Consider the following 22,855-nt stretch of genomic DNA (forward strand, 5'->3'; position numbering starts at 1 on the left):
TAGTTTAACCACATGATCGTTAAAATGTCTCAATTTGATTTACATGTACAATATACGCTTTCCAAGACATAGATCATTTTAATCAATGTTATGTGTCGCTATAGATGTGTATATTATATTTACATAGGCTAGTTTCCACTTTCTATAAATAACGATTGAAAACAATGAAATATTTGGTTTTTGAATCTATCAATATACGTATGCCGTTTACCATTACCATTGTAATTAACAAAGTCGTCACAGTATTTTTAATACAACAATACGTCGACACCCAATGTGGAAGAGTCAAGATCAAGCTAATTAAAAAAAATAATCATGTGAGGAAATGATATCCGTACAAATACATTTATATTAACAGTGAAAAGTAATTTCCATTATGAGTAGAAAAGTGAAAAGATATGTTGTTGGCAACAAAAATCTTCTAATACATTAGTAAATTTTTTTTTACATTAGTAAATCTATTATAAAACATGGGCATGAGGCGACACGGCGAGAGTTATGGTAGCTGAGTAAATCTACTAATATAGTATAATAGAAGCTCGTTATTCACTCTATATGGCGGGAGAGAAATGGTAGAATCAACGGAAAATAAAATTTACTTACCTGAATCGTACGGCTAATATGGACGTTTCTTACTTTGTCTTACACGGTGTTAGTCAACCGTCTAACAATGTTAAGTTAGACGCGTGGCATGGAATGAAGCTAAACAAAACGATGTATTTTTAGTCGTTTTGGTTGTGTTGTGTGCGCAACAAACGACATTGTTTTAGTTGTGTTTTGTCGATATGTTTAATCCCAAATTTTATCCATAATTTCGATTTGATCTCTAGTTTCAAAACAATGTCGTTTGTTGTGTAAACTATACAACCAAATCATCCAAAACTATCTCGTTTTGCTTTGCTACACTCTACGTCACGCGCTTAATTTAGCAGATACGGTTGACTGTCATCGTATAAGTCAAAGTAGAAAATATTTTACGGTTCAAATAGATAATTTAAATTTTTAGTAGAAATACATGATATCATACTTTGGATATGAAAAGACATTCTGCAAAATGTTTGGATTAGTTTTGGCCGTTTTCCACCTTTGAGACCATTCCAAAACCTTTCGCGATGCAAATAAACTTATGTACAATAACTTTTGTACATTACTACATTTCATATGTGTTATCATGTATGAAAAAAAAACACAGTTTTTCGAGCTAGTGTGATTCAACTTGTCCTCTCAAATGTTTATTTTGTTTATTTATTTAGAGTTTCATATATTTTGGCATAGACTTTGCACAAGTATATTATTTTACTTAAATTAAATGGACAACACAAGTGATAAGTCCAAAACTGACTTCAGAAAAGATGGGCCTAAATCAAAATGTTAAAGCCCAGTTTACATATAAATCCTAAGCCCATTATCAAGTAATGCTAGAGAGTTGAAATACAAAGCGTGCTCTTACCATCTTCTTTAATTTTTAACGCTCCCAATCTTCCAATTTCCTCAACAATTCTCACTTCGTCTCCCTCATCGGTGATTTCTAGGGTTTTGTTCTCCATCTTTAATTCCTAATACGTGATACGCAGAGAAGAACTCAACGGAGAAGAAAAAGTCTTTCTTCTGGTAGGTTAGTATACCATTTACGGCGCATTTTCGCTCCGGCTATATAGATTTGTGTCAATCTGGTTTCTTCTGAATTTTGTTCATCGGTTTTGTAATTTATGATCTCGAAATTTCTCTGATTCATGTAGCAAATGTGTACTAAACTCATGACAATCGAAATTGTGTATTTTCATTTCAGTGAAGTAACGCTTGCGAATGTCGAAGAAGCAAGGATCTGCGATGTCTCTTGAAGCTTTTGTGTCAACAATGGCTCCACTTATAGATATGGAGAAAGAAGCTGAGATCTCAATGTCTTTAAGCACTGGTGCTTCAAGGAACATTGAAACTGCTCAGAAGAAAGGCACAACGATTCTCAATTTGAAATGTGTTGATGTTCAAGCAGGTCTCATGGGCAAATCTCTTATTGAGTTTCAATCTAACAAAGGAGATGTTCTTCCTGCTCACAAGTTTGGTAACCATGATGTTGTTGTGTTGAAACTTAACAAATCTGATCTTGGTTCGTCTCCTCTTGCACAAGGAGTTGTTTACCGGTTGAAAGATTCTTCGATTACTGTTGTGTTTGATGAGATCCCTGAAGAAGGGTTAAACACTTCTCTTCGGTTGGAGAAACTTGCGAATGAGGTGACGTACCGTAGGATGAAAGATACGTTGATACAGCTGAGTAAAGGTGTGTTAAGAGGACCTGCTTCTGATTTAGTGCCTGTCTTGTTTGGTGAGAGACAACCATCAGTGTCGAAGAAGGCTGTTAAGTCCTTTACGCCTTTTAACAAGAACCTTGATCAATCGCAGAAAGATGCGATTACAAAGGCTTTATCTTCAAAGGATGTGTTTTTGCTACATGGTCCTCCTGGTACTGGGAAGACAACGACAGTGGTGGAAATAGTCTTGCAAGAAGTTAAACGCGGTTCAAAGATTCTTACTTGTGCTGCTTCGAATATTGCAGTTGATAATATTGTTGAAAGACTTGTTCCTCATAAAGTTAAGCTGGTGAGGGTGGGACATCCTGCTCGGCTTTTACCTCAAGTGTTGGATAGTGCTCTAGATGCTCAGGTTCTAAAGGGAGATAACAGCGGTCTAGCAAATGATATCAGAAAGGAAATGAAAGCACTAAATGGGAAGTTGTTGAAAGCGAAAGATAAAAACACAAGGAGAGAAATCCAGAAGGAGCTTCGAACTCTAGGTAAGGAAGAGCGTAAAAGGCAGCAATTATCTGTATCAGATGTGATCAAGAATTCTGATGTCATTCTCACAACTTTGACTGGTGCATTAACACGAAAGCTCGATAATAGAACTTTTGACTTGGTGATCATTGATGAAGGAGCACAGGCTCTTGAGGTAGCATGCTGGATAGCTCTGCTAAAGGGGTCAAGATGTATACTTGCAGGAGACCATCTCCAACTCCCACCGACAATCCAAAGTGCTGAAGCTGAAAGGAAAGGATTAGGGAGAACACTCTTTGAACGGCTAGCGGATCTTTATGGAGATGAGATCAAGTCCATGCTTACTGTCCAGTATCGTATGCATGAGCTTATAATGAACTGGTCATCAAAAGAGCTTTACGATAACAAGATAACAGCGCATTCAAGTGTTGCCTCACACATGCTTTTTGACTTGGAGAATGTAACAAAATCTTCTTCAACAGAGGCGACTCTACTATTAGTAGATACTGCTGGGTGTGACATGGAAGAGAAGAAAGATGAGGAAGAGAGCACCTATAACGAAGGTGAAGCAGGGGTTGCAATGGCACATGCCAAGAGACTAATGGAGAGTGGAGTTCAGCCTTCTGATATTGGAATTATTACGCCTTACGCTGCTCAGGTTATGCTGCTTAGGATTCTTAGGGGCAAAGAGGAGAAGCTTAAGGACATGGAGATCTCTACGGTGGATGGTTTCCAAGGTCGAGAGAAAGAAGCAATCATCATTTCCATGGTTCGATCAAACTCGAAGAAAGAGGTTGGATTTTTAAAGGACCAAAGGCGAATGAATGTGGCTGTTACTCGCTCTAGAAGACAGTGTTGTATCGTCTGCGATACAGAGACAGTGAGCAGTGATGCGTTTCTGAAACGTATGATTGAATACTTTGAGGAGCATGGCGAGTATCTCAGTGCCTCTGAGTACACCAACTAGTATCTTGGTTTGGTTAGCTAGCAAGTCATCTTCTTGAAAACCAACTGATAATGTAACTAAGCCAGATTTTATTATTACCAATTCTTGGTACAAAGATGACACAACATTCTTTTTTTTTAGTTTCGTCTCCCTACTTTACCGAAACTGAAAAAAGTCTACAAACAAAAAAAGAAATGAGAACTAATCATATCCTGCTCTAGTGGTTAGTGAACTATATCATTTTCATTGATACATTCTTGAGGATTGGCATAGAAGTAATCTTCTTCCTTCGGTCTATCGGAGATAACTTTCCGATGTGTTGGTTCTCCCATTCGTCGTCCTTGATGAGTTTCCTTGACAGCTACTGCAAACTGATCCCAAGAGAGCGTTTTGTTGTAATGCAAGTCCAAAAGCTCCACAAGTCTCTTCCGGTCTAGCAAGATTGTTTTCTTAAACCCGAGATATCTGCAAAAAGATGTTCATTTCAGAATATTGTGAGAGTTAGCTTGAATCAGATTTTCGTATTACCTTCGATGACCTTCAACAACTTTTGCCATGTTTCCATAATAGGTAGGAATAAAAGTGTTGCTGGCTACAGATACTATGAAATCTAGAGCTGCCATTTGTGATGAATGGTTCTGAAACTGTTGCAATTCTGTTGGATCTAATAGCATTTCCTTTTTCACCTGAAACCGACATGTTACCATCATCACCAAAATTGATCATTTCAAAAGAGCATAATGTTGAAAGTGATAAAACTTACAATTCGTGGAAATGATTCCTTCAGAAGAGCTAATCTCTTTGCACCACCATAAATCTCACCAGCTGCAATGTATATTTGTGTATCCTTTTGAAACCCCAATGCTTTAAGGACCAAAACCGCCTCCTCCGGTGTCAAGGGACACAGTCCTTGCACTCTCCTTTCTTCTGAAACTATCTCTTTCTCTCTCCACCATGGATATGCATACCTAGAACACAAAAGAGAACCATGAAATCAAGATTCTATGAAAGACGAGAGTATCAAGCTAGATAACAGTTTTACCTCATTTTTTTGAGTTCTTCGGCTTCTTCCTCGGTACAACCATGTGTGCAACCAGAGAAAGCCAACATGTCCATCTCATATCTTAAATGCAAAGCCACAAAAGACCCTCTTTGTTGAAGAATCCGAACTAACTTTGATCCCAAAGCCTCAATCGGCGGAGTGAATCTCAATCCTTGAAAATTAACTCGACATCTCAGCCTTTGAAGGTCAAGAGAAAGACCGTTGTTAGCCAATCGCGTATCACTCCTAAGGAAATGTATAACTTTACGTTTACTGAATCGCGGCAATACCTGAAACAAAAAAATCCGGGCAATCAAGACGCAGATCATAAGCATTTCAGATTCATCACATAGAGGCAAAACAAAACACTAAAGAAACTTGCAAATAAACCTGTTGCAAGTAATATTTGTCGTTGGACCAGCTCACAGGCGGCATTTCGAACAATTTGTATCCATACTTCTTACTATACCGTTTTGGAAGTCTCCTTATGATCCTAACTTCATCTCTTAACGAATCAATGAAATGCTTTACATCAAAAATGTCCTCAAAGTCACTGTAAAAGACAGAAACCAAGATTGCTTTAGCTACAAAATCGACATGAGACTTCTTAAAACCCGCGAAAACAAACATATACCTTGGATCAGCCCAGAAAGATTTCTTATCAAGCTCAGGAACAACAAGAGTCAAATTCAATAGCCTAGCAACAGTAACCATATCACAAATCTGAAACAAAACAAGTATCAAGATATTAAAAACCCCTAATTCTGCAAATGAGAGAGCAAACACAATGAAGAGAGAGTTACACGAACCGCTGCACGCATTTGATTCAAACCACCATTACAAGACACTAGTAAAACCCCATTACTTGTATAGTTCCCTGCAATAAAAAAAATCCAAACTTTACCTTAAATCTCTCAATCACCAAAACAAAACCCAATGAAGAAGACAAAAACTAACTTCGAGGAGGAGGCGGTAATGGAACTGATTCAACCGGGAGAGAGAATCTAGAAATCTGATTGGTTAAACCAGTGAAGATTTGGGAATGCCAAAAGAGCTGAATCAAACAAGTCCAAACCAAAATGCAAGAACAAACTCTAAAGAACCAAACTTGTAATCGAGCTTTGGGAATTGCTTGACTCAGAGGAGGCTTGTAATCACTCCGCATCAGAGTACTCTCCGATCTAATTTCCATCTATCTCCGACGACGACACTCATCGCCGCTTCATCATCGGAAAAAAATTTAAAACCTAACAAAAACAGCTTAATTTGCCAAAAGTTTGAAACTTTGTGGATTTTTTTCTTCCAAACTAAGAAATTAGTGAGAGAGATCCCAAAAAGGATCACGAGGAGGGAAACGGTGGGAAAAGAGATGCATAAACAAATGCTGACAAAAAATACAGATACGACCGTACAAAGTTTTGTTTTTTTATTTTTATGTTTGTTTCTTTTCCCGTGAGAAAATTGAAATTTTCTAAAGAAAAATACCTACTTTGAATAAGATTATTCAAAAAAATTGCAATGAGTGTATTTTTCAAAATCAGAAAAACTTGAAAATCCCAACAGATAGATCTCATTTTTATCTCTCTTATAAAAAAATTTGAAGTTGATCATTAAATTTAAAATATGGAAATGTTTGATTAATTTAAAATTTTAATTGTATCGGCTATATTAATCAATATTAAGGCCGGGAGAAGTCAAAGTTCATTACAAAACTAAGCCCAGTCCATATATAAAGCCCATAAAAAAACTTGTGCACGTGTCTTCACCAATAAAATAATTACACGTATGCAAAGAACGTCTTTGACTCTCTTTTGTCTTACTCGAAACGGCAAAAAAAACATTGACTACTGCAAGATTTTGTCTCTCTCTCTCTTGTCTTTTCTCTGGAGCCGCCATGGATCTTCGTCGAAGCTCGATTTTGCTTTTGATCATTGCGTTGTTATCTCCCAGGACACTATCAATGCGTTACGAGCTAAAGTCTTCGACAACGAAGTGCATCGGAGAGGATATTCACGAAAACTCCATGTCCGTTGGTAAATACTTCATCGTAAACCCTAACGAAGATCATCCTCTTCCTGCTTCTCATAAGATCATCGTCAAGGTATAGATTTCACCACAAATCTTACTTCGTGGATTTTATTTAACATTGAAGTTTTGTTTTTCAATTTTTTTCTATATTGTGATTATTGTAGGTGATGCCGCCACAAGGGAAGAATTTGCACGAAGCTGATAATGTAGAGGCTGGTCAGTTCTCGTTTACTGCTTATGAAAATGGGAGTTATGTAGCGTGCATCACAGCCGTTGATTATAAGCCGGAGACTACGTTGACCATTGATTTTGATTGGAAGACTGGTGTTCACTCTAAGGAATGGACCAATGTGGCTAAGAAGAGTCAAGTTGTTGTAAGTTGTCTTTATAGTATTGGTTTCAAAGGTTGTTTTAGGTTGTGTTTGGTTTGATGAACTCTGAGTATGTATGCCATTTTTATGCTTCAGGGTCTAAAAGCTAGGGTTTGTCTCGTTTTGAATGTGAAAATGAAAGAAGATAGTATAGAGAGTTTGTAGCTTTTAAGTGTTTTTTACTTAACCTAGTTGTTGTTGGATCTTTGATGTTGTTTTTGTAGATGATGGAGTATCAAGTTAAGACCTTGATGGACACTGTTAATTCCATCCATGAGGAGATGTATTATCTTCGTGAAAGGTAAATTAGACAAAGAACAAACCTTTTAGCGTTAGTTTTTGTTGGGTCTGAAGAGAGAGATAGATAATGAGGTTTATACTTGTTGTTGTGTTTTGGTTTGGTGTGACTAGAGAAGAGGAAATGCAAGAACTGAATAGATCCACAAACTCGAAGATGGCGTGGCTGAGTTTCGGGTCGCTTGTGGTTTGTTTATCGGTGGCTGGTCTACAATTCTGGCACTTGAAAACTTTCTTTGAGAAAAAGAAACTCATCTAAGTAGTAGACTTACACACACATACTCATTTGAGCTCATGTATAAGATTTACTGTGGTAAGACTAGAAGACCATGAGAGAGCTATATATATATATATATATATCTGATTTCATTTTATTTGAGGCAAAGAAAAACCTACTTTTTTTGTGATGATTTTTGGTGTCTCTCAGTTTCATTTTGAGATTTGGTTTGGTACGAATAAGCCCCAGTTATCTGTCTTCTGAAAGTAAAGTTTCTCTGATATGCTCCAGGAACAACAGCCTCTAGTTCATGTCTCCTTACGTTTAAAAACAAAGCTCAAACAATACATTTTGTGAGTTTTATAATCAATTATGCAAAAAAAGGCTTTACAGTAACTATATATAGGAAATTGCTTTCTTTCTTAGATCTGGATTGCATCACTGTCCATTACCCCTTGACTCAAACTTTAATGTAAAAAACTCTCCTTCTCTCTTTCCTTAATTTCGACCATTTGGCTCTCTATCTCATCTTTTATTCGTATGACTTCTCTTGACCATATATTTCAATTTTCCTCAAATAATAAAAGACGTATGTTAATTAACCTATGATCAAATTTTATATTTTAGTGAAATTTTTAATGCAACACTCTCGAGAAGTGTAAATGCAACTCTTTCGGATTGATTCTCGCTCAGCTCACTCGCAAAGAAGAAAATAGTAAAAAGGATAATATTAAGTTCTTCTCGACTACTAATTGTGATCGAGAGTCTTGGCATGTCTTTGAGATTTTCACTAAAAGCAGAATCAAAATTCTGAGTGTTACAAGATTTAATCAACCTGTGTCTTCTAGTTTCTTTCTAATCCTCCTCAATCCTTAGCTTTTTTATAGCAGCCTTAACGGAATAACTCCTTCTGGGCTTCTTGAGCTGACTGTGGGCTTCTTTCTGTTACACAGCCCAAAACCCAAACGACTTAGGCGTTGAATGGAACCAGTTTTTGGACCAGTTTTTAGATTAACCATTCACAATTCTAGAAAAAATCTCTTACTAATAAAAGAAGCTCATTGAAGCTTCTCCATGTATACACATCAGCATTTCACAAACATCCTCTCCATGTGCCACATCAGCAAATTTTGGGTGTTTCTCAAATCCCGCCACCTCAGCAAGTTTATAATTATAATTATGCATTCTGTAAAATTAACGATGAAATAATGAAATGAAGCCCATTTACATTTAAGCCCATTTCCAATGATGTCCAAATAAAGAATTAAAACATACGGAAACAAACAAATACGTGCGTAATCTGCCTTTTGTTTTATCTCTTCGTCTCCTTCCCTGTAAATTCTCTTTGTTTTCAATGTACAAATGAAAAATTTAATTACATTGTTTACGTTCTATCCCTTCAACTTCTATCGTTTTTGTTTCATTTACTCAGGTTTAAGACAGTTCTACAAAGAACCATCGAGAAAGACGTACGACGTGGATAATCAGGTTCAATCGTCGCAAGTAAACGTGAATTTTTTTAGGTTTTCTATCATGTCCCTTCGTTATTCTTTCACTTTGCTACAGTTTCTAGAGTTTTTTAATTTTCCAATTTCTAGATTTCCCTTTCGTTCTCCAAATTCTGATGTCCCAATGAATTAAATTCCAGCCACTAGCCCACTATTCTTTCCTTTAACGATTCTCCAAATATTTTTTTATTTTCCGTAAAAGATTATACTAATGTTGCTACCACCCCAACGCCTTTTCTGAGCGAGTACATACAGGCTACAGGTTTGTATATTTTTCAGTTTAAGCTTCGTTTTTATATACAGCTTGTTTCCAGGTTAAATTATAGTTTGGATAATATATTATTGTTCTCCATACATTTTTCCTTTGTAGAGCAAATGAGTGGGAGTTATTTTGTTTTATGCTTAGTAAAATTTCCTTAGAGCCCAACAGCATCATTTTGACAATTTCACCTGCAGCCAAAAACCTCGAATGCAAAGAAAATTTCTTTAATGTTGATGATTAATCAGTTAAACATTCTCCCAAACCATTTATTTTGCCACATAGGAAAAATGTGACTTTATATACATAGAAACGAGTTTTTACTTTATTTTAGTCACCCCCTAACTTCTTAAATTTGGTTGAAAACATTTAGGTGTAGAGATTCTTAATCACTTTCACAGACGTTTTTGGTCTTTGGCCATTTACCCTGGACGACTTTGCTCAGGCGTTCCATGACTATGTAAGTCTTTCATTCTTTTTAAAGTCTATACAAGATGTAACCAGTATGCTTTTCTTTGGCCATTATTTTGTTTACAGAGACGAAAGAGAGGATGTAGCAAAACATAGGAAAAAGTAAAAACAGAGCATAGCAGATTCTTATAAGGCTTACAAATTTTGATCTTTTTAAATATATGTATATACTGAAATGTTAAATACAATATCACATGAAAATTTTCACAATGTACACTAAAGAAATTAAAACAAATTTAACAAATTTTAAAATATCAAATGTCAAATATACCGGGCGTAGCCCGGATTTTCTCCTAGTAGATTTTCTAAAAAATAGAGAAATCAGATTTTGGCAGATTTTATCTATTTCTTCATAGAATCCAAAAACCAAATTTTGTGGGTTTTTCCAACAATTTACTTCACATTTTTTTTAGTAATTTTTAAACACAAAATATAAACCAAAAATTAAAAAATATATAACTTAAAAACGTTTAAAAATTAATATTATGTATAAAAACTAAAAACTAAACAAATTACCATTCAAAATTTTGCAAAAACTAAATTCTACACCAAAAATCAAAAACCAAAAAAATCAAAAATTAAAAGCCAAAATCCAAAAACTAGAATCTAAAAACCAATAAAAAACTACCAAACATTCAGGGCATTAGTTAAGCTTTAGTGAACCGGATGACACCGCTATATACCAAAGCAAACCGAAATCATTTTTTCTTATGCTTGATTCTTTATAATGTACGTGAAAATAAATATATATACAAATAAAAATAATATATTCACGAATAAAGTAAGTTTCCAAATTCCAACACTATAATAATATTTACAAATAAAACATATAAAATGTAAATTAAAAACGACTTCTTGTGAATTTAAAACGTACAATAATACTAAAATGGTGAAAAAGTTCATAAATTTACTCCAAAACCATTAATCAGTAAAAGGGGATGTGCCTTTACTCAAGTGGTTAAGTCCACTAGACTCCGCCTTCCCCACCGGAGTTCGACTCCACTAAGTCGCGTTACTCCATAGTAGAGATTGGCTATGGATCGGGCTTTGTCGATCCAAAGTTGTCAAAAAAAAAAAAAAAAAAAAAAAAAAACCATTAATCAGTAAAATTAAACTATATTGTATTAGATTTACTAAAATTCAGAAGGGTAAAAATGAAATTTTCATAGGTTGCAATGCTATTAAATAATAACTTTTTTTTTGTCACATGAGTTTCGATTCTATAACATTCGAGCCCATTACAAACTAGACACAATGGAAGAGTCCACTTTGACAAGAAAAGCAATCTAAGCCATTAAAGGATTGTTCGTAACTTAAAATTAAGAAGGGTGGAAATAAAACTGCAATGCTATAAAAGCCAAAAGGATAAGTGTGCGAGTGATATTGGAACTTTGATAGTGAGTGTCTGAGTGACATCAGGGGGGGCAAAGTCTTTATGCGGCAAAGTCTATATCGACGCATCATCATAATATATGACGACCAAAGTGAAATTAAACATTAATAAATAAAGATGACCAAAGTCGACAAACAAAAGTATTTACAAAAATATTCCAAAGTATTAACTTTTTAGGATTTCACAAAGACATCACTAAAAAGTCACATATCCACAAACATAGGCTCAGCAGATTATAGTCATCTTTTTGATTACCGTTGGATCTCAAGTTGGATCTCGCCAGTGAATAATGAATATAACACAAACTTAAAAAGGAAAAGGTAACAAATCATTTCACACTTGATTTTAGCTATGATTTGTTGTCAAATATATATATGTTTGTGGATATTCAAGAGAAAGATTGATACAGGGGAAACAGAGAATGGTGATATAAGACCTTAGCTAATTTATTAATCTAAATCCGTTGAAAATTAATAAGCAACATATAGAGAAAATTAAAGTACCTCAATAAAAAACACAACTAGAAAAGAGAGTCTATATCCATACAAATTGCAGAACATTTTCTTACGTCACAACTTTTTGGTTCTGCTTTTCTTGAAATCAGGAAGTTCACATTTGCAATCCTTTCTCTTCTTTTTCCCAAAATGATTCTCTCCTTCCTCAAGTCCAATGACTGCTACAACACTCTGAACCGCCTTAACAACTTCCTTGACAAAATCGGCTTCAGAGCTGCCACAAAAAGTATATATACCTTATTCAGTATAAGAAGAAGAAGAAGATTTAGTAAGTGTGAGTGGAAAATACCTCTTGTCTCCCAACGACAAACCCATCTTGTTGGAGATACATTCCAAGGCTTCTTTCCATTTCTTGATCTGATCTCCACTCGAAACCTTTGCGAGCGTCCAGAAGTTGTCACCAAACTCAGCTGTCTGTTTTCTAACGTCTTCTACCTTGACCTTGTAGAAGATTGGAATGACATGGAGCTTTCCTTTATCAGCAAGTTTCTTCATCTTCACCAACTCATCCATACACCAGCTCGACTCGGTGTATCTGAAAATCAAGACGAGGATGATTACGATTCTTGAATCTTCTGGATAATGTGAAAGAATATATAGTACAAACCTCGTAGAGAAGATGGCCAGAGCGATCCTCGATTCTTGGATCCTAAGAAAGAGATTTTTGAGGTCTTTGCCTCTCTGCTCATATTTGTCTACGAAGAAGTTTATCTCATTCCTTTCAAAAGCATCAATGAGGTGCCTCACGAAGCTGTAACGCAGTTGCGCTCCCCGGTAGTTCAAGAACACCTGAGTGGGAGAGAAGAATGTCATCGTTCGGAAGTACCTATGAAATTAAGCACATGCTTTGTTATTATAACACAGAAAAGTGTCTTATTTTTAACGACGTAGTCATACGAAACACTAAAATATATACGAAAACAAATCTATTATATTAAAGAAAGACGGCCCCATGCGTGATCATGCATGCATGCATCATCTAAAGTGAAGTCTTGCTTTCTTTGTTTCCCAATACAGTAACAAAATGTGTGGCGAACCTTCCTTCAGAGGATAGGCTGTGCAAGATTAAATGAACTACGTCACCAAACAAAAATTCCCTCTTTTTTTTTCCTTGCTAAGAATGTAAATATTCATTAAAAATGAAAATGTTTAGGTTTTACAAGGATTGCAATACCTAAAGGTTTAGTCCCATGGAAGAAAAAATTTAAAATATGGAAGCAAAGATAAAATCGGAAATTCAGTCCATCAATAGAAGCAAACAAGCTCGCATTGTCAGATGAAGTGAAACATGATCTCGAAGAACAACAAAAGTGTAACCATAGAAGCATCTTGACGAGCAGGAGCAATCGAATACTCCATGGGTTGGAAGCCTCTCAATGGCAGTCCGAAAACGGAGCCATTACTCAGAGAATTACTTAAAGCCACCAAGCTAAAAGGAAGCCCCAAGATCTGAATTGCATGGCCGGGAGTCCTAATATGTGGATTCACTGACTAGATGCTCAAACTGTCGGAGCACTTGATAAAAAGGTGGTCACTACTCCTTTTACTGGCATTTGCTAAATTCCATTGCCATATCACGGTGCAAAGTAGAGAGCTCCAAATCTAAACCAGTGACCTCTATTTATTATAGGCCAAAGGATCGATCTCCTAAACAACTACTTGTGAATCCAAGCTACTCCAATAGCATATGCATATCAGCATATAGATTGAAATTTTCTAAAGAAAAATACATACTTTGAATAAGATTATTCAAAAAAATATCGAAAAATTTGCAAAGAGTGTATTTTTCAAAATCAGAAAAACATGAAAATCCCAACAGATTGATCTCATTTTTATCTCTCTTGGATCATCTTATAAAAAAAATTAAAAGTTGATTATTAAATTTAAAAGGGATTTTTGCCAAATGTACCACATTTTTCAAATTTCTTAGCATCTCTACCACAATGGAGAATGGTTTAGCACTTGTACCACATTCAAGTGGTATTGTGGTATGAAAAAGACGGTGTTGCCCTCTGCTGATGTGGCAGATAAAATGTAACATTTATGGACAAGTATCTGAGGGACAAAAAAATCTATTCGGGAACATTAATCAAACGAAATATAAACATCCAACAAAATAAAAAGACCGCAATTAGAGTTTACATACTAAAATCTAAGAACAATGAATTAAAATTGAGGGACAAAAACTAGCAAACATGCAAAAATAAGATGAAATAATGGAGAAACTCAAACTTCGGGGACAACTGTATATAAACTTCTTTTTGTATGCTCAATCTATGAATTTTATCCCCGAAATTTGAGCAAACAAAAGGAAGGGCAAAATGGTCATTACACACCTCAATTGTGGTATGAGTGATAAATAGACCTGCAATGTAGTAGGATGAAAAAGAATTGGGCCAAATGTGGTATAGATGCTAATTTTCACCATTTAAAATATGGAAATGTTTGATTACTTTAAAAATTTTGTATCGGCTATATTAAATCAATATTAAGCCCAAATATGGGGAGAAGTCAAAGTCCATTACAAAACTAAGCCCAGTCCATATATAAAGCCTCATGACAAAAAAAGACCTTGTGCACGTGTCTTCACCAATAAAATAATTACACGTATGCAAAGAACGTCTTTGACTCTCTTTTGTCTTACCCGAAACGGCACAACAAAACATTGACTACTCTTAGAATTGATCAGATAACCATGTAATTAGATCCGGTTTATTTGTTTTGTGATTTAGCTTTGGTTTACTTTGGTTTAGTGTAATTGTATATAAGACCAATTGTAACAACATTTTCGGATTGAGAAAAATAGAAAATCATTTCACAAGTTTTCTTTGTTCATGGATTCTATCATGGTATCAGAGATTTTCTTCTCCAAAATCTGGTGATTTCACCTCTTTTTATCTTCAGATTCTTCAATTTTTCACCGGAAAATCTCTTTTATCACGTCCGATTGCTATTCCGCAGCTTCGGTTTGGTAGAAAATGGTGAAGAAAGGAGGAAAACTGAGAAACAGAAGTGTAACACCGGAGGATGAAGGATCTGCGGTCAAATCTGTTCGTGATTCAGGGATCGATGAAGATCCAAAGCTTGCGAGCATGAAACAACCTTTTTCTCTCAAACCGGAATCGTATGAAGTTCATGGATCTGTATCGAAGGCTTCTGATCCTTTCGAAAATCCGATGTTTCTTCACTCTTCCGATCATCCAGGTTTATCGATTGTAGCTCATGTTCTTGATGGTAGTAACTACAATAGTTCGTCAATAGCGATGAGAATCAGCCTAGATGCAAAAAACAAGCTAGGTTTTATTGATGGATCTCTGCTAAGACCACCTGTTAGTGATTCAAAATTCCGTCTATGGAGCAGATGCAACAGTATGGTGAAGTCGTGGATTCTTAATGCCGTGTGTAGACTGCACAAGTCTATTTATGGGCTAAAGCAAGCTTCCAGGCAATGGTTTATTAAATTTTCTACTACATTGGTTGGTTTGGGGTTTGAGAAATGTCATGGTGATCACACCTTGTTTGTGAAGTTCAGTAATGGCAATTATTTGGTGGTCTTAGTATATGTGGATGATATTCTCATTGCCAGTACTACTGAGGCTGCAGCATCTGAGCTTACACAACAACTGCGTGGTTATTTTCAACTCAGAGACTTAGGAGAACCAAAATTTTTTCTTGGTATTGAGATCGCCAGGACTGCAGAGGGAATTTCTTTATGTCAGAGGAAATATGTACTTGACTTGTTGGCATCTTCTGGATTTTCAGATTGCAAGCCCTCTTCCATTCCTATGGAGCCAAATCAGAAATTCTCTGAAGCTGAAGGTGATACTATTGAAAATATCAAGCAGTATCGCAGATTGATTGGTAAATTGCAGTATCTTACCATCACTAGACCTGATATCACTTTCACTGTCTCAAAGTTGGCTCAGTATTCAAGTGCTCCTAAGCTGATTCACTTGCAGGCCATTCATAAAGTTTTGAGGTATTTGAAAGGTACTATTGGTCAAGGAATATTTTATGGTACAGATGCAGATTTTACACTTCGAGGGTTTTCAGATTCTGATTGGGGTACATGTCGTGATTCCAGAAGATCTGTTACTGGTTTTGCAGTGTTCCTTGGTAATTCTTTAGTCTCCTGGAGATCCAAGAAGCAAGATATTGTTTCCATGAGCTCTGCTGAAGCAGAATACAGAGCCATGTCGGTTATTACTAAAGAATTGATATGGTTAAGTGCTCTTCTAAAGGCTTTGAAGGTTCCTTTTACTCTCCCTGCTTACTTGTATTGTGACAACACTGCAGCTCTTCACATTGCTAACAATTCAGTGTTTCATGAACGTACGAAACACATTGAATTTGATTGCCACAAAGTCAGGGAATGCATTGAATTAGGGATCCTCAAGACCATGTATGTTCGCACAGACAATCAACTTGCAGATGTCCTGACCAAAGCTCTTTATCCACCTCCTTTTCGGGAAAACATGTCCAAGATGGGAGTTCTTAATATATATGCACCTCCATCTTGAGGGGGGCTCTTAGAATTGATCAGATAACCATGTAATTAGATCCGGTTTATTTGTTTTGTGATTTAGCTTTGGTTTAGTGTAATTGTATATAAGACCAATTGTAACAACATTTTCGGATTGAGAAAAATAGAAAATCATTTCACAAGTTTTCTTTGTTCATGGATTCTATCAACTACTGCAAGATTTTGTCTCTCTCTCTCTCTTGTCTTTTCTCTGGAGCCGCCATGGATCTTCGTCGAAGCTCGATTTTGCTTTTGATCATTGCGTTGTTATATCCCAGGACACTATCAATGCGTTACGAGCTAAAGTCTTCGACAACGAAGTGCATCGGAGAGGATATTCACGAAAACTCCATGTCTGTTGGCAAATACTTCATCGTAAACCCTAACGAAGATCATCATCGTCAAGGTATAGATTTCACCACAAGGGAAGAATTTACACGAAGCTGATAATGTAGAGGCTGGTCAGTTCTCGTTTACTGCTTATGAAAATGGGAGTTACGTAGCGTGCATCACAGCCGTTGATTATAAGCCGGAGACTACGTTGACCATTGATTTTGATTGGAAGACTGGTGTTCACTCTAAGGAGTGGACCAATGTGGCTAAGAAGAGTCAAGTTGTTGTAAGTTGTCTTTATAGTATTGGTTTCAAAGGTTGTTTTAGGTTGTGTTTGGTTTGATGATATTTGAGTATGTATGCCATTTTTATGCTTCAAGATCTAAAAGCTAGGGTTTGTCGAATGTGAAAATGAAAGAAGATAGTGTAGAGAGTTTGTTTTTTACTTAACCTAGTTGTTTTTGGATCTTTGATGTTGTTTTTGTAGATGATGGAGTATCAAGTTAAGACCTTGATGGACACTGTTAATTCCATCCATGAGGAGATGTATTATCTTCGTGAAAGGTAAATTAGACAAAGAACAAACCTTTTAGCGTTAGTTTTTGTTGGGTCTGAAGAGAGAGATAGATAATGAGGTTTATACTTGTTGTTGTGTTTTGGTTTGGTGTGACTAGGGAAGAGGAAATGCAAGAACTGAATAGATCCACAAACTCGAAGATGGCGTGGTTGAGTTTCGGGTCGCTTGTGGTTTGTTTATCGGTGGCTGGTCTACAATTCTGGCACTTGAAAACTTTCTTTGAGAAAAAGAAACTCATCTAAGCAGTAGACATACACACACATACTCATTTGCTCATGTTTGTGATTCACTGTTGTAAGACTAGAAGACCATGAGAGAGCTATATATATATATAGCCTTTGAGTATACAACTGATTTCATTTTAAGGGTTCATTTTTAAGGCAAAGAAAAAAACAACTTTTTGTGATTATTTTTGAGATTTGGGTTGGTACGAAGTGAAGAAGCCCCAATTATCTGGTTCATGTCTCCCAAACGTTTAAATATTAAGCTGAAACAATACATTTTGTGAGTTTATAATCAATTATGCAAGCTAAAGTCTTTTACAGTAAGAGGATGTGGCCAATTACCAGTTGGCTTGGAGCAAAGAGAGAGAGAAAGTCTTTTATGATGTGGCTTGTTCCGTGAAACTAGAGACCATATCTTTCTTCATTGTCAGGTTAGTGAAGGTCTTTGGTCCAAAACAACAAGAAGACTGGGCTACAATCCCTTTACTTTCCACACTTGAGACGCTTTCTCAGCTTGGCTAGATATTAAAGACTCTACCTCATCTCAGACTCTTCGGAGACTAGTTTCTGAAGTAATAATTTATGTCATTTGGATGGAGAGAAACAATCCGTACCATAACAACATTTCCACAGAGACTCATGCCTCGTTCAAGGCTCTAGATAGACAGATTCGCGATGCAATTTTTGCAAAGAGAAAAGGCAAGACATTCAAAAACCTTATGCGAGTTTGGCTAAAGTATCACTAGATTCATTTCTACTCATATTTCTTTTTTAAGATTCTTCCTTATTTTTATCTCTCTTTTTTTTTGGCAAGGATGCCAAGGAACGATCTTTTGTTTACGAAATATTGTAGCTTCTACGATCCCTTTTTTGTCATCTAAAAATATATAATGACATAAATGTTACAAAGTGGAATACTATACAGGTGAAAACAAAGATATCACCGAATCAAAAGCCTAAAAAAGGGAGACCTAAGCCAGCATGTAACAAACCTCCAGAGACAAAGATAAAACCCAAGGATTAAACGACAAGGTATAGAGCACAACAAAAATCTACAGAAACAGTTTACTGAGAAACGAACAAAGCCCAAAGCACAAAAACTGCCCAGCTGAACCAGAGAGAAACCCACTAAGCTTCTCGTAGAAGATGAGCGAAACCCACTAAGCTTCCCACTAAAGCTTCTACAATTCTTTTCATCCAATGAAAATTCACATATTTATCAAAAAAAAAAAAAAAAACAAGATAATGCTTTCTTTCTTAGTTTTCGATAGGCTTGGACGTTCAGATATTCGGATCGGGTTTTTCGGGTTCGGATTTTTCAGGTTTAGAAAACTAAGATCCGTCCGGGTATTTTAAACTTTCGGATTCGGATATGGTATTTCGGGTTCGGATTCGGGTTTACCCAAAGTATCCAAATATTAAAAAATTTGTATCCGATTTTATGCAAAATGTTGAAAATATTCAAAAAATCTATGAATTTTAAGTATTTTATACTTGAATCTAACCAAAAGTAGCTAAAACACCCAAAAATATTTTAACATTCGAATAATTTAGACACTTAGGTTATTACAAGTATAAATATTACTAATATATTATATCTATGTATTTATATTTCGGATATATTCTGGTACTTGTTCGGGTTCAGGTTCGGGTTTTCGGGTTGTGAAGTTTAAAACCAGTTCGGATATTTTAAAACTTCGGGTTCAGGTTCGGGTCGGATTTTTTAGGTCGGATTCGGTTCGGTTCTTCGGGTTCGGATATTATGCCCAGACCTAGTTTTCGAGGGGAAAAAATGTTAAAAAAATCATGAACTTTCAAATTTGGGACGATTTAATCATGAACTACGAAGAAGACATATAAATCGTAAAGGTTTTGTTGACTTTAAAATTAATTAACAAAGTTTAGTTGACTAGCCATTTTAGTCATAGCGCTAAGTAGGTTAACAGAAAACTAAATTCCCGTTTGCCTTCTCTGTTATGTCAAAATGATATCATTTACTATAGCGACAAAACGACGTCGTTTCGACAATTTGGGGAAACTAAAACCTAAATCTTCAAATCGATTCCATTCCTTAACTCTAGAATTTCTCTCTCGCTCCCTCTGTTGAACAACGAAGAAGTTGGTGAAGAGGGACAATGGGACATGGTATGTGTTCCACAAGAAAATGAAGGAGGTGGTGTTGAAGCAGAAGAAAACGATGTAGGTGGTGTTGAGGCAGAAGTAAATGATGGAGGTGGTGTCCAGGCAGAAGTAAATGATCGAGGTGGTGTGGAAGAAGAAGTAAAGGATGGAGGTGGTCTCGAAGAAGAAGTTCTAGGGTTAAGGAATGAAATCGATTTGGGGATTTAGGTTTAAGTTTCCCCAAATCGTCGAAACGACGTCGTTTTGTCGCTACAGTAAACAATATCGTTTTGACATAACAGAGAAGGCAAATGGGAGTGTAACACTGTAATCATTTTTTTTTGTTAGTCTACTTAATGTTATGTCTAAAATGGCTAGTCAACCAAACATTGTTAATTAATTTTAAAGTCAACAAAAACTTTACAATTTATATGTTCTTTTCGTAATTCATGATTAAATCGTCCCAAATTCGAAAGTTCATGATTTTTTTGATATTTTTTCTCTTTTCTAGGGCATTGCATCATTTGGAGCGGATTGTTGTTTGGATCAGGGACCATATGATACATGTTTGGCTACTTCATATTCATCGAAAGAATTACGAACTTTTGTCATTTTGTTCATTTGCTAAGCGCATTTTCAAAGTCATCAACTTTCAACTATCAAAATTACGTACTTAATTTGGAGGTTTTGTGCAATTTTCTTCAATAAAAATATTTTTATTAATATGTTACAAGATTATTAAAAAATAATTTTATTTTATTCCCTAATAAAAATATTTTTATTAATATGTTACAAGATTATTAGAAAATAAATTCCTAATTCTTTTTTTTTTCTTTTGTTTAATTTTAACTTTTTCTTAATTCATTTTCAAAGTTTATTAGAAAATAAATTCCTAATTCGTATTATTCCAAATTAGGAATACTCTCTTTCTATATATAGGATTTGATTCTTCTTCTCATACCCTCTCATTTTTATTATAATAAGTGTTCAAGAAAGCGTTAGGCGCTAAGCGGGCGGTGACCCAGTGCCTAGCGCATAAAACGCCTAATCGGTGATTAGGCGATTTTTAGGCGGTTTAGATGTTTATAACATAAGTATTATAAATATGATATTATATATAAAAGTTATATAAAACTAAAAATTATGAAATTATAAACAAAAAATAAATAAATAATTTATTTTTTATTTATATTAAACAATATATGAATATTTATAACTATATATATAAATAAAAATCTATTTGAAATTGAAAAAATATATTAAACAAGATCTATGTAATTTTAGGCGGTCAAGACGGTTATCTAGGTTTTCTGCAAAACAACCATCTAAGTCAATTTCGTTTACAAGTTTACCCTCCAAGTTCGAATTATGCAAGTCAACCCTATAGTCACAAAACTCACCCGCAATACTGCCCTCCCGTGTAGCAATGACGTGGCACTCGATAACTCCGTTTGAAAACATAAGGGGTTTTTGCAAAAAAAAACCTCAATGCAATTTTTTTCAAGACAAATCTCCATGTCAAATGAATGTAGGTCAAACCACAATCTCAAAAGTCACCTGCAATATAGTCCTTCCGTACATCGATGACGTGGAAATCGATAACTCATTTTATGTAATGTAGTATGTAGGAGTATCATACATTTCGAGCTTCAAATTGGTTAATTCTTCCATCATAGCTTCATCCCACCATTTTCATATGTGATATGCCCTGGTCTATTAAAATTCAACCAAAACTTCAACCAAAATTCAAAACTTTATATGAATCACTTAAAATTCAACTAAGATTCAACCAAGATTTATGATCATGTAGAAAACAATTCAACAAACACTTATATCAAAATTTTGACCTGTGTAGAATAGCCTTCCATAACCTTTTCGGACAACGACGAATCCAGGAAAGCTATTCTACACATGTAAACTTTTTGATGTAAGTGATTGTTGAATTGTTTTTTACATAATCGGAAATCTTGGTTGAATTTTGGTTGAATTTTAAGTGATTCATATAAAATTTTGAATTTTGGTTGAAGTTTTTGTTGAATTTTGATAGACTGGGGCATGCCACATATGGAAATGGTGGGATGAAGCAATAATGGAGGAATTAACCTAGTTGAGCCTCGAGATGCATGATATTTCTACATTACATAAAATGAGTTATCGATTTTTACGTCATCGATATACGGAAGGGCTATATTGCAGGTGACTTTGGAGATTGTGGTTTGACCTGCATTTATTTGACATGAAAGTTTGTCTTGCCACGTCATCGCTACACGAGAGGGCAATATTGCGGGTGACTATTAAGATTGTGGGGTTGACTTGCATAATTCGGATTGGAAGGGTAAACTTGCAAATAAAATTGACTTAGAAGATTATTGTTTTGCAGAAAACCCTTTTTTAAAAGGGAAAATAATTTATTTTTGATGATGATATTAGTTCATAACATTATGTTAGAATATATAGTTCATCCAGCCCCGGCTCAAATGGGTAGGGCGGAGGTGCGACGGCCCGGGGCTTTTTTTTTTTATAAAAAAATTTACATATAAAAAAGGCCCAAATATTTTTTAAAAATATTATTAATATGAGAATTATATTTTAAGAGGCCTAATTATTTATAAGAAAATATATAAAAAGGCCCAAAATTTTTAAAATAACAATTTTTACTATAAAAACTCCGCAAAATTTTTAAAATTTAAGTAAATTTTCTCTTTGTATATAGTAATAGGCCAAAAAAATTTTTTTGTCCTAAGGCTCTCAAATATATTGAGCCGGGGCTGAGTTCATCTACTACAATATCTTAGTTGATACTATGTTCGAAACTTGGAATGCAGTTACGGTTTAACAGAAGCTAAATAGATGATGATACTGTTCAAGACACAAAATCTAATGTTATTTTCCTAAAATACTCGAAGAACATCTTATTTCCGTGTGTTCAAGACTTCAAGTTTTGCAGCAATTTGTTGTTATATATTTTTGGAAAAATGGAACAAATGTAAAAGTAACCAAAAACAAACTGAACTGATGAATATCCATCCTCTAGACTACAAGAAAGAAGGCTTTTGACGTCGGTTATATTACTTGTTAACGTTGGTTATAGACCGAAGCAAAAATATTCACGTCGGTTTGGAAACCGTCTTATCTATCATGGGCCTACGTAAAAAATTTTAATGTCACTTAAACAAACGACGTCATGTTTAACGGTATTTTACTTACGTCGGTTTTCAGCAATTTAACAACGCTTTGAATTTGACTTTATAATCGACGTG

The 22,855-nt window shown here is 35.2% G+C and overlaps 4 protein-coding genes and 1 pseudogene across 6 annotated transcripts; 3 read left to right on the forward strand and 2 right to left on the reverse strand.

The window, feature by feature from the left end:
- Positions 1–1,473: 1,473 nt before the first annotated feature.
- On the forward strand, positions 1,474–3,855 carry LOC110228350 (DNA-binding protein SMUBP-2). Of its 3 annotated transcripts, XM_021025526.1 has the most exons (3): positions 1,474–1,615; positions 1,790–2,943; positions 2,974–3,855. In XM_021025526.1, the coding sequence occupies exons 2-3, from the start codon at positions 1,807–1,809 to the stop codon at positions 3,736–3,738; spliced, it is 1,902 nt and encodes a 633-aa protein (XP_020881185.1). In that variant the 5' UTR covers positions 1,474–1,615; positions 1,790–1,806; the 3' UTR covers positions 3,739–3,855. The 3 variants fall into 3 exon arrangements, with proteins under 3 accessions (XP_020881185.1, XP_020881183.1, XP_020881184.1); XM_021025524.1 differs by having other exon boundaries at positions 1,790–3,855; XM_021025525.1 differs by having other exon boundaries at positions 1,474–1,611; positions 1,790–3,855.
- LOC9311265 (uncharacterized protein At1g04910) lies at positions 3,769–6,193 on the reverse strand. Its single transcript, XM_021025527.1, is given in 9 exon segments — positions 3,769–4,182; positions 4,246–4,403; positions 4,481–4,685; positions 4,760–5,049; positions 5,150–5,312; positions 5,394–5,482; positions 5,569–5,636; positions 5,717–5,942; positions 5,945–6,193. Coding segments are annotated over 9 exon segments (1,470 nt in total). The 5' UTR covers positions 5,975–6,193; the 3' UTR covers positions 3,769–3,941.
- Positions 6,194–6,520: 327 nt separating this feature from the next.
- On the forward strand, positions 6,521–7,803 carry LOC9312941 (transmembrane emp24 domain-containing protein p24delta8). The gene is made up of 4 exons (XM_002875151.2): positions 6,521–6,860; positions 6,952–7,161; positions 7,383–7,459; positions 7,570–7,803. The coding sequence occupies exons 1-4, from the start codon at positions 6,654–6,656 to the stop codon at positions 7,712–7,714; spliced, it is 639 nt and encodes a 212-aa protein (XP_002875197.1). The 5' UTR covers positions 6,521–6,653; the 3' UTR covers positions 7,715–7,803.
- A 4,055-nt stretch (positions 7,804–11,858) lies between these two features.
- Positions 11,859–12,631, reverse strand: LOC110228351 (protein PHLOEM PROTEIN 2-LIKE A5-like). The gene is made up of 3 exons (XM_021025529.1): positions 12,426–12,631; positions 12,108–12,353; positions 11,859–12,032 (listed from the first exon to the last, which is right to left on the reverse strand). Exons 1-3 carry the CDS (start codon positions 12,629–12,631, stop codon positions 11,873–11,875), a joined length of 612 nt encoding a protein of 203 aa, XP_020881188.1. The 3' UTR covers positions 11,859–11,872.
- A 3,903-nt stretch (positions 12,632–16,534) lies between these two features.
- Positions 16,535–17,545, forward strand: LOC110228650 (annotated as a pseudogene).
- Positions 17,546–22,855: the final 5,310 nt, after the last annotated feature.

Source organism: Arabidopsis lyrata (genome assembly GCF_000004255.2).
Source record: "Arabidopsis lyrata subsp. lyrata unplaced genomic scaffold ARALYscaffold_5, whole genome shotgun sequence".
Lineage (NCBI taxonomy): Eukaryota > Viridiplantae > Streptophyta > Magnoliopsida > Brassicales > Brassicaceae > Arabidopsis > Arabidopsis lyrata.

Coding starts and splice junctions, on each gene's coding strand:
- LOC110228350 (XM_021025524.1), top strand. CDS start 1,807: ATGTCGAAGAAGCAAGGATCTGCGATGTCTCTTGAAGCTTTTGTGTCA.
- LOC9312941 (XM_002875151.2), top strand. CDS start 6,654: ATGGATCTTCGTCGAAGCTCGATTTTGCTTTTGATCATTGCGTTGTTA. Junction 6,861..6,951: donor CTCATAAGATCATCGTCAAG/GTATAGATTTCA, acceptor TGATTATTGTAG/GTGATGCCGCCACAAGGGAA. Junction 7,460..7,569: donor ATGTATTATCTTCGTGAAAG/GTAAATTAGACA, acceptor TGGTGTGACTAG/AGAAGAGGAAATGCAAGAAC.
- LOC110228351 (XM_021025529.1), bottom strand. CDS start 12,631: ATGACATTCTTCTCTCCCACTCAGGTGTTCTTGAACTACCGGGGAGCG. Junction 12,354..12,425: donor CTGGCCATCTTCTCTACGAG/GTTTGTACTATA, acceptor CTTGATTTTCAG/ATACACCGAGTCGAGCTGGT. Junction 12,033..12,107: donor TTGTCGTTGGGAGACAAGAG/GTATTTTCCACT, acceptor TTTTTGTGGCAG/CTCTGAAGCCGATTTTGTCA.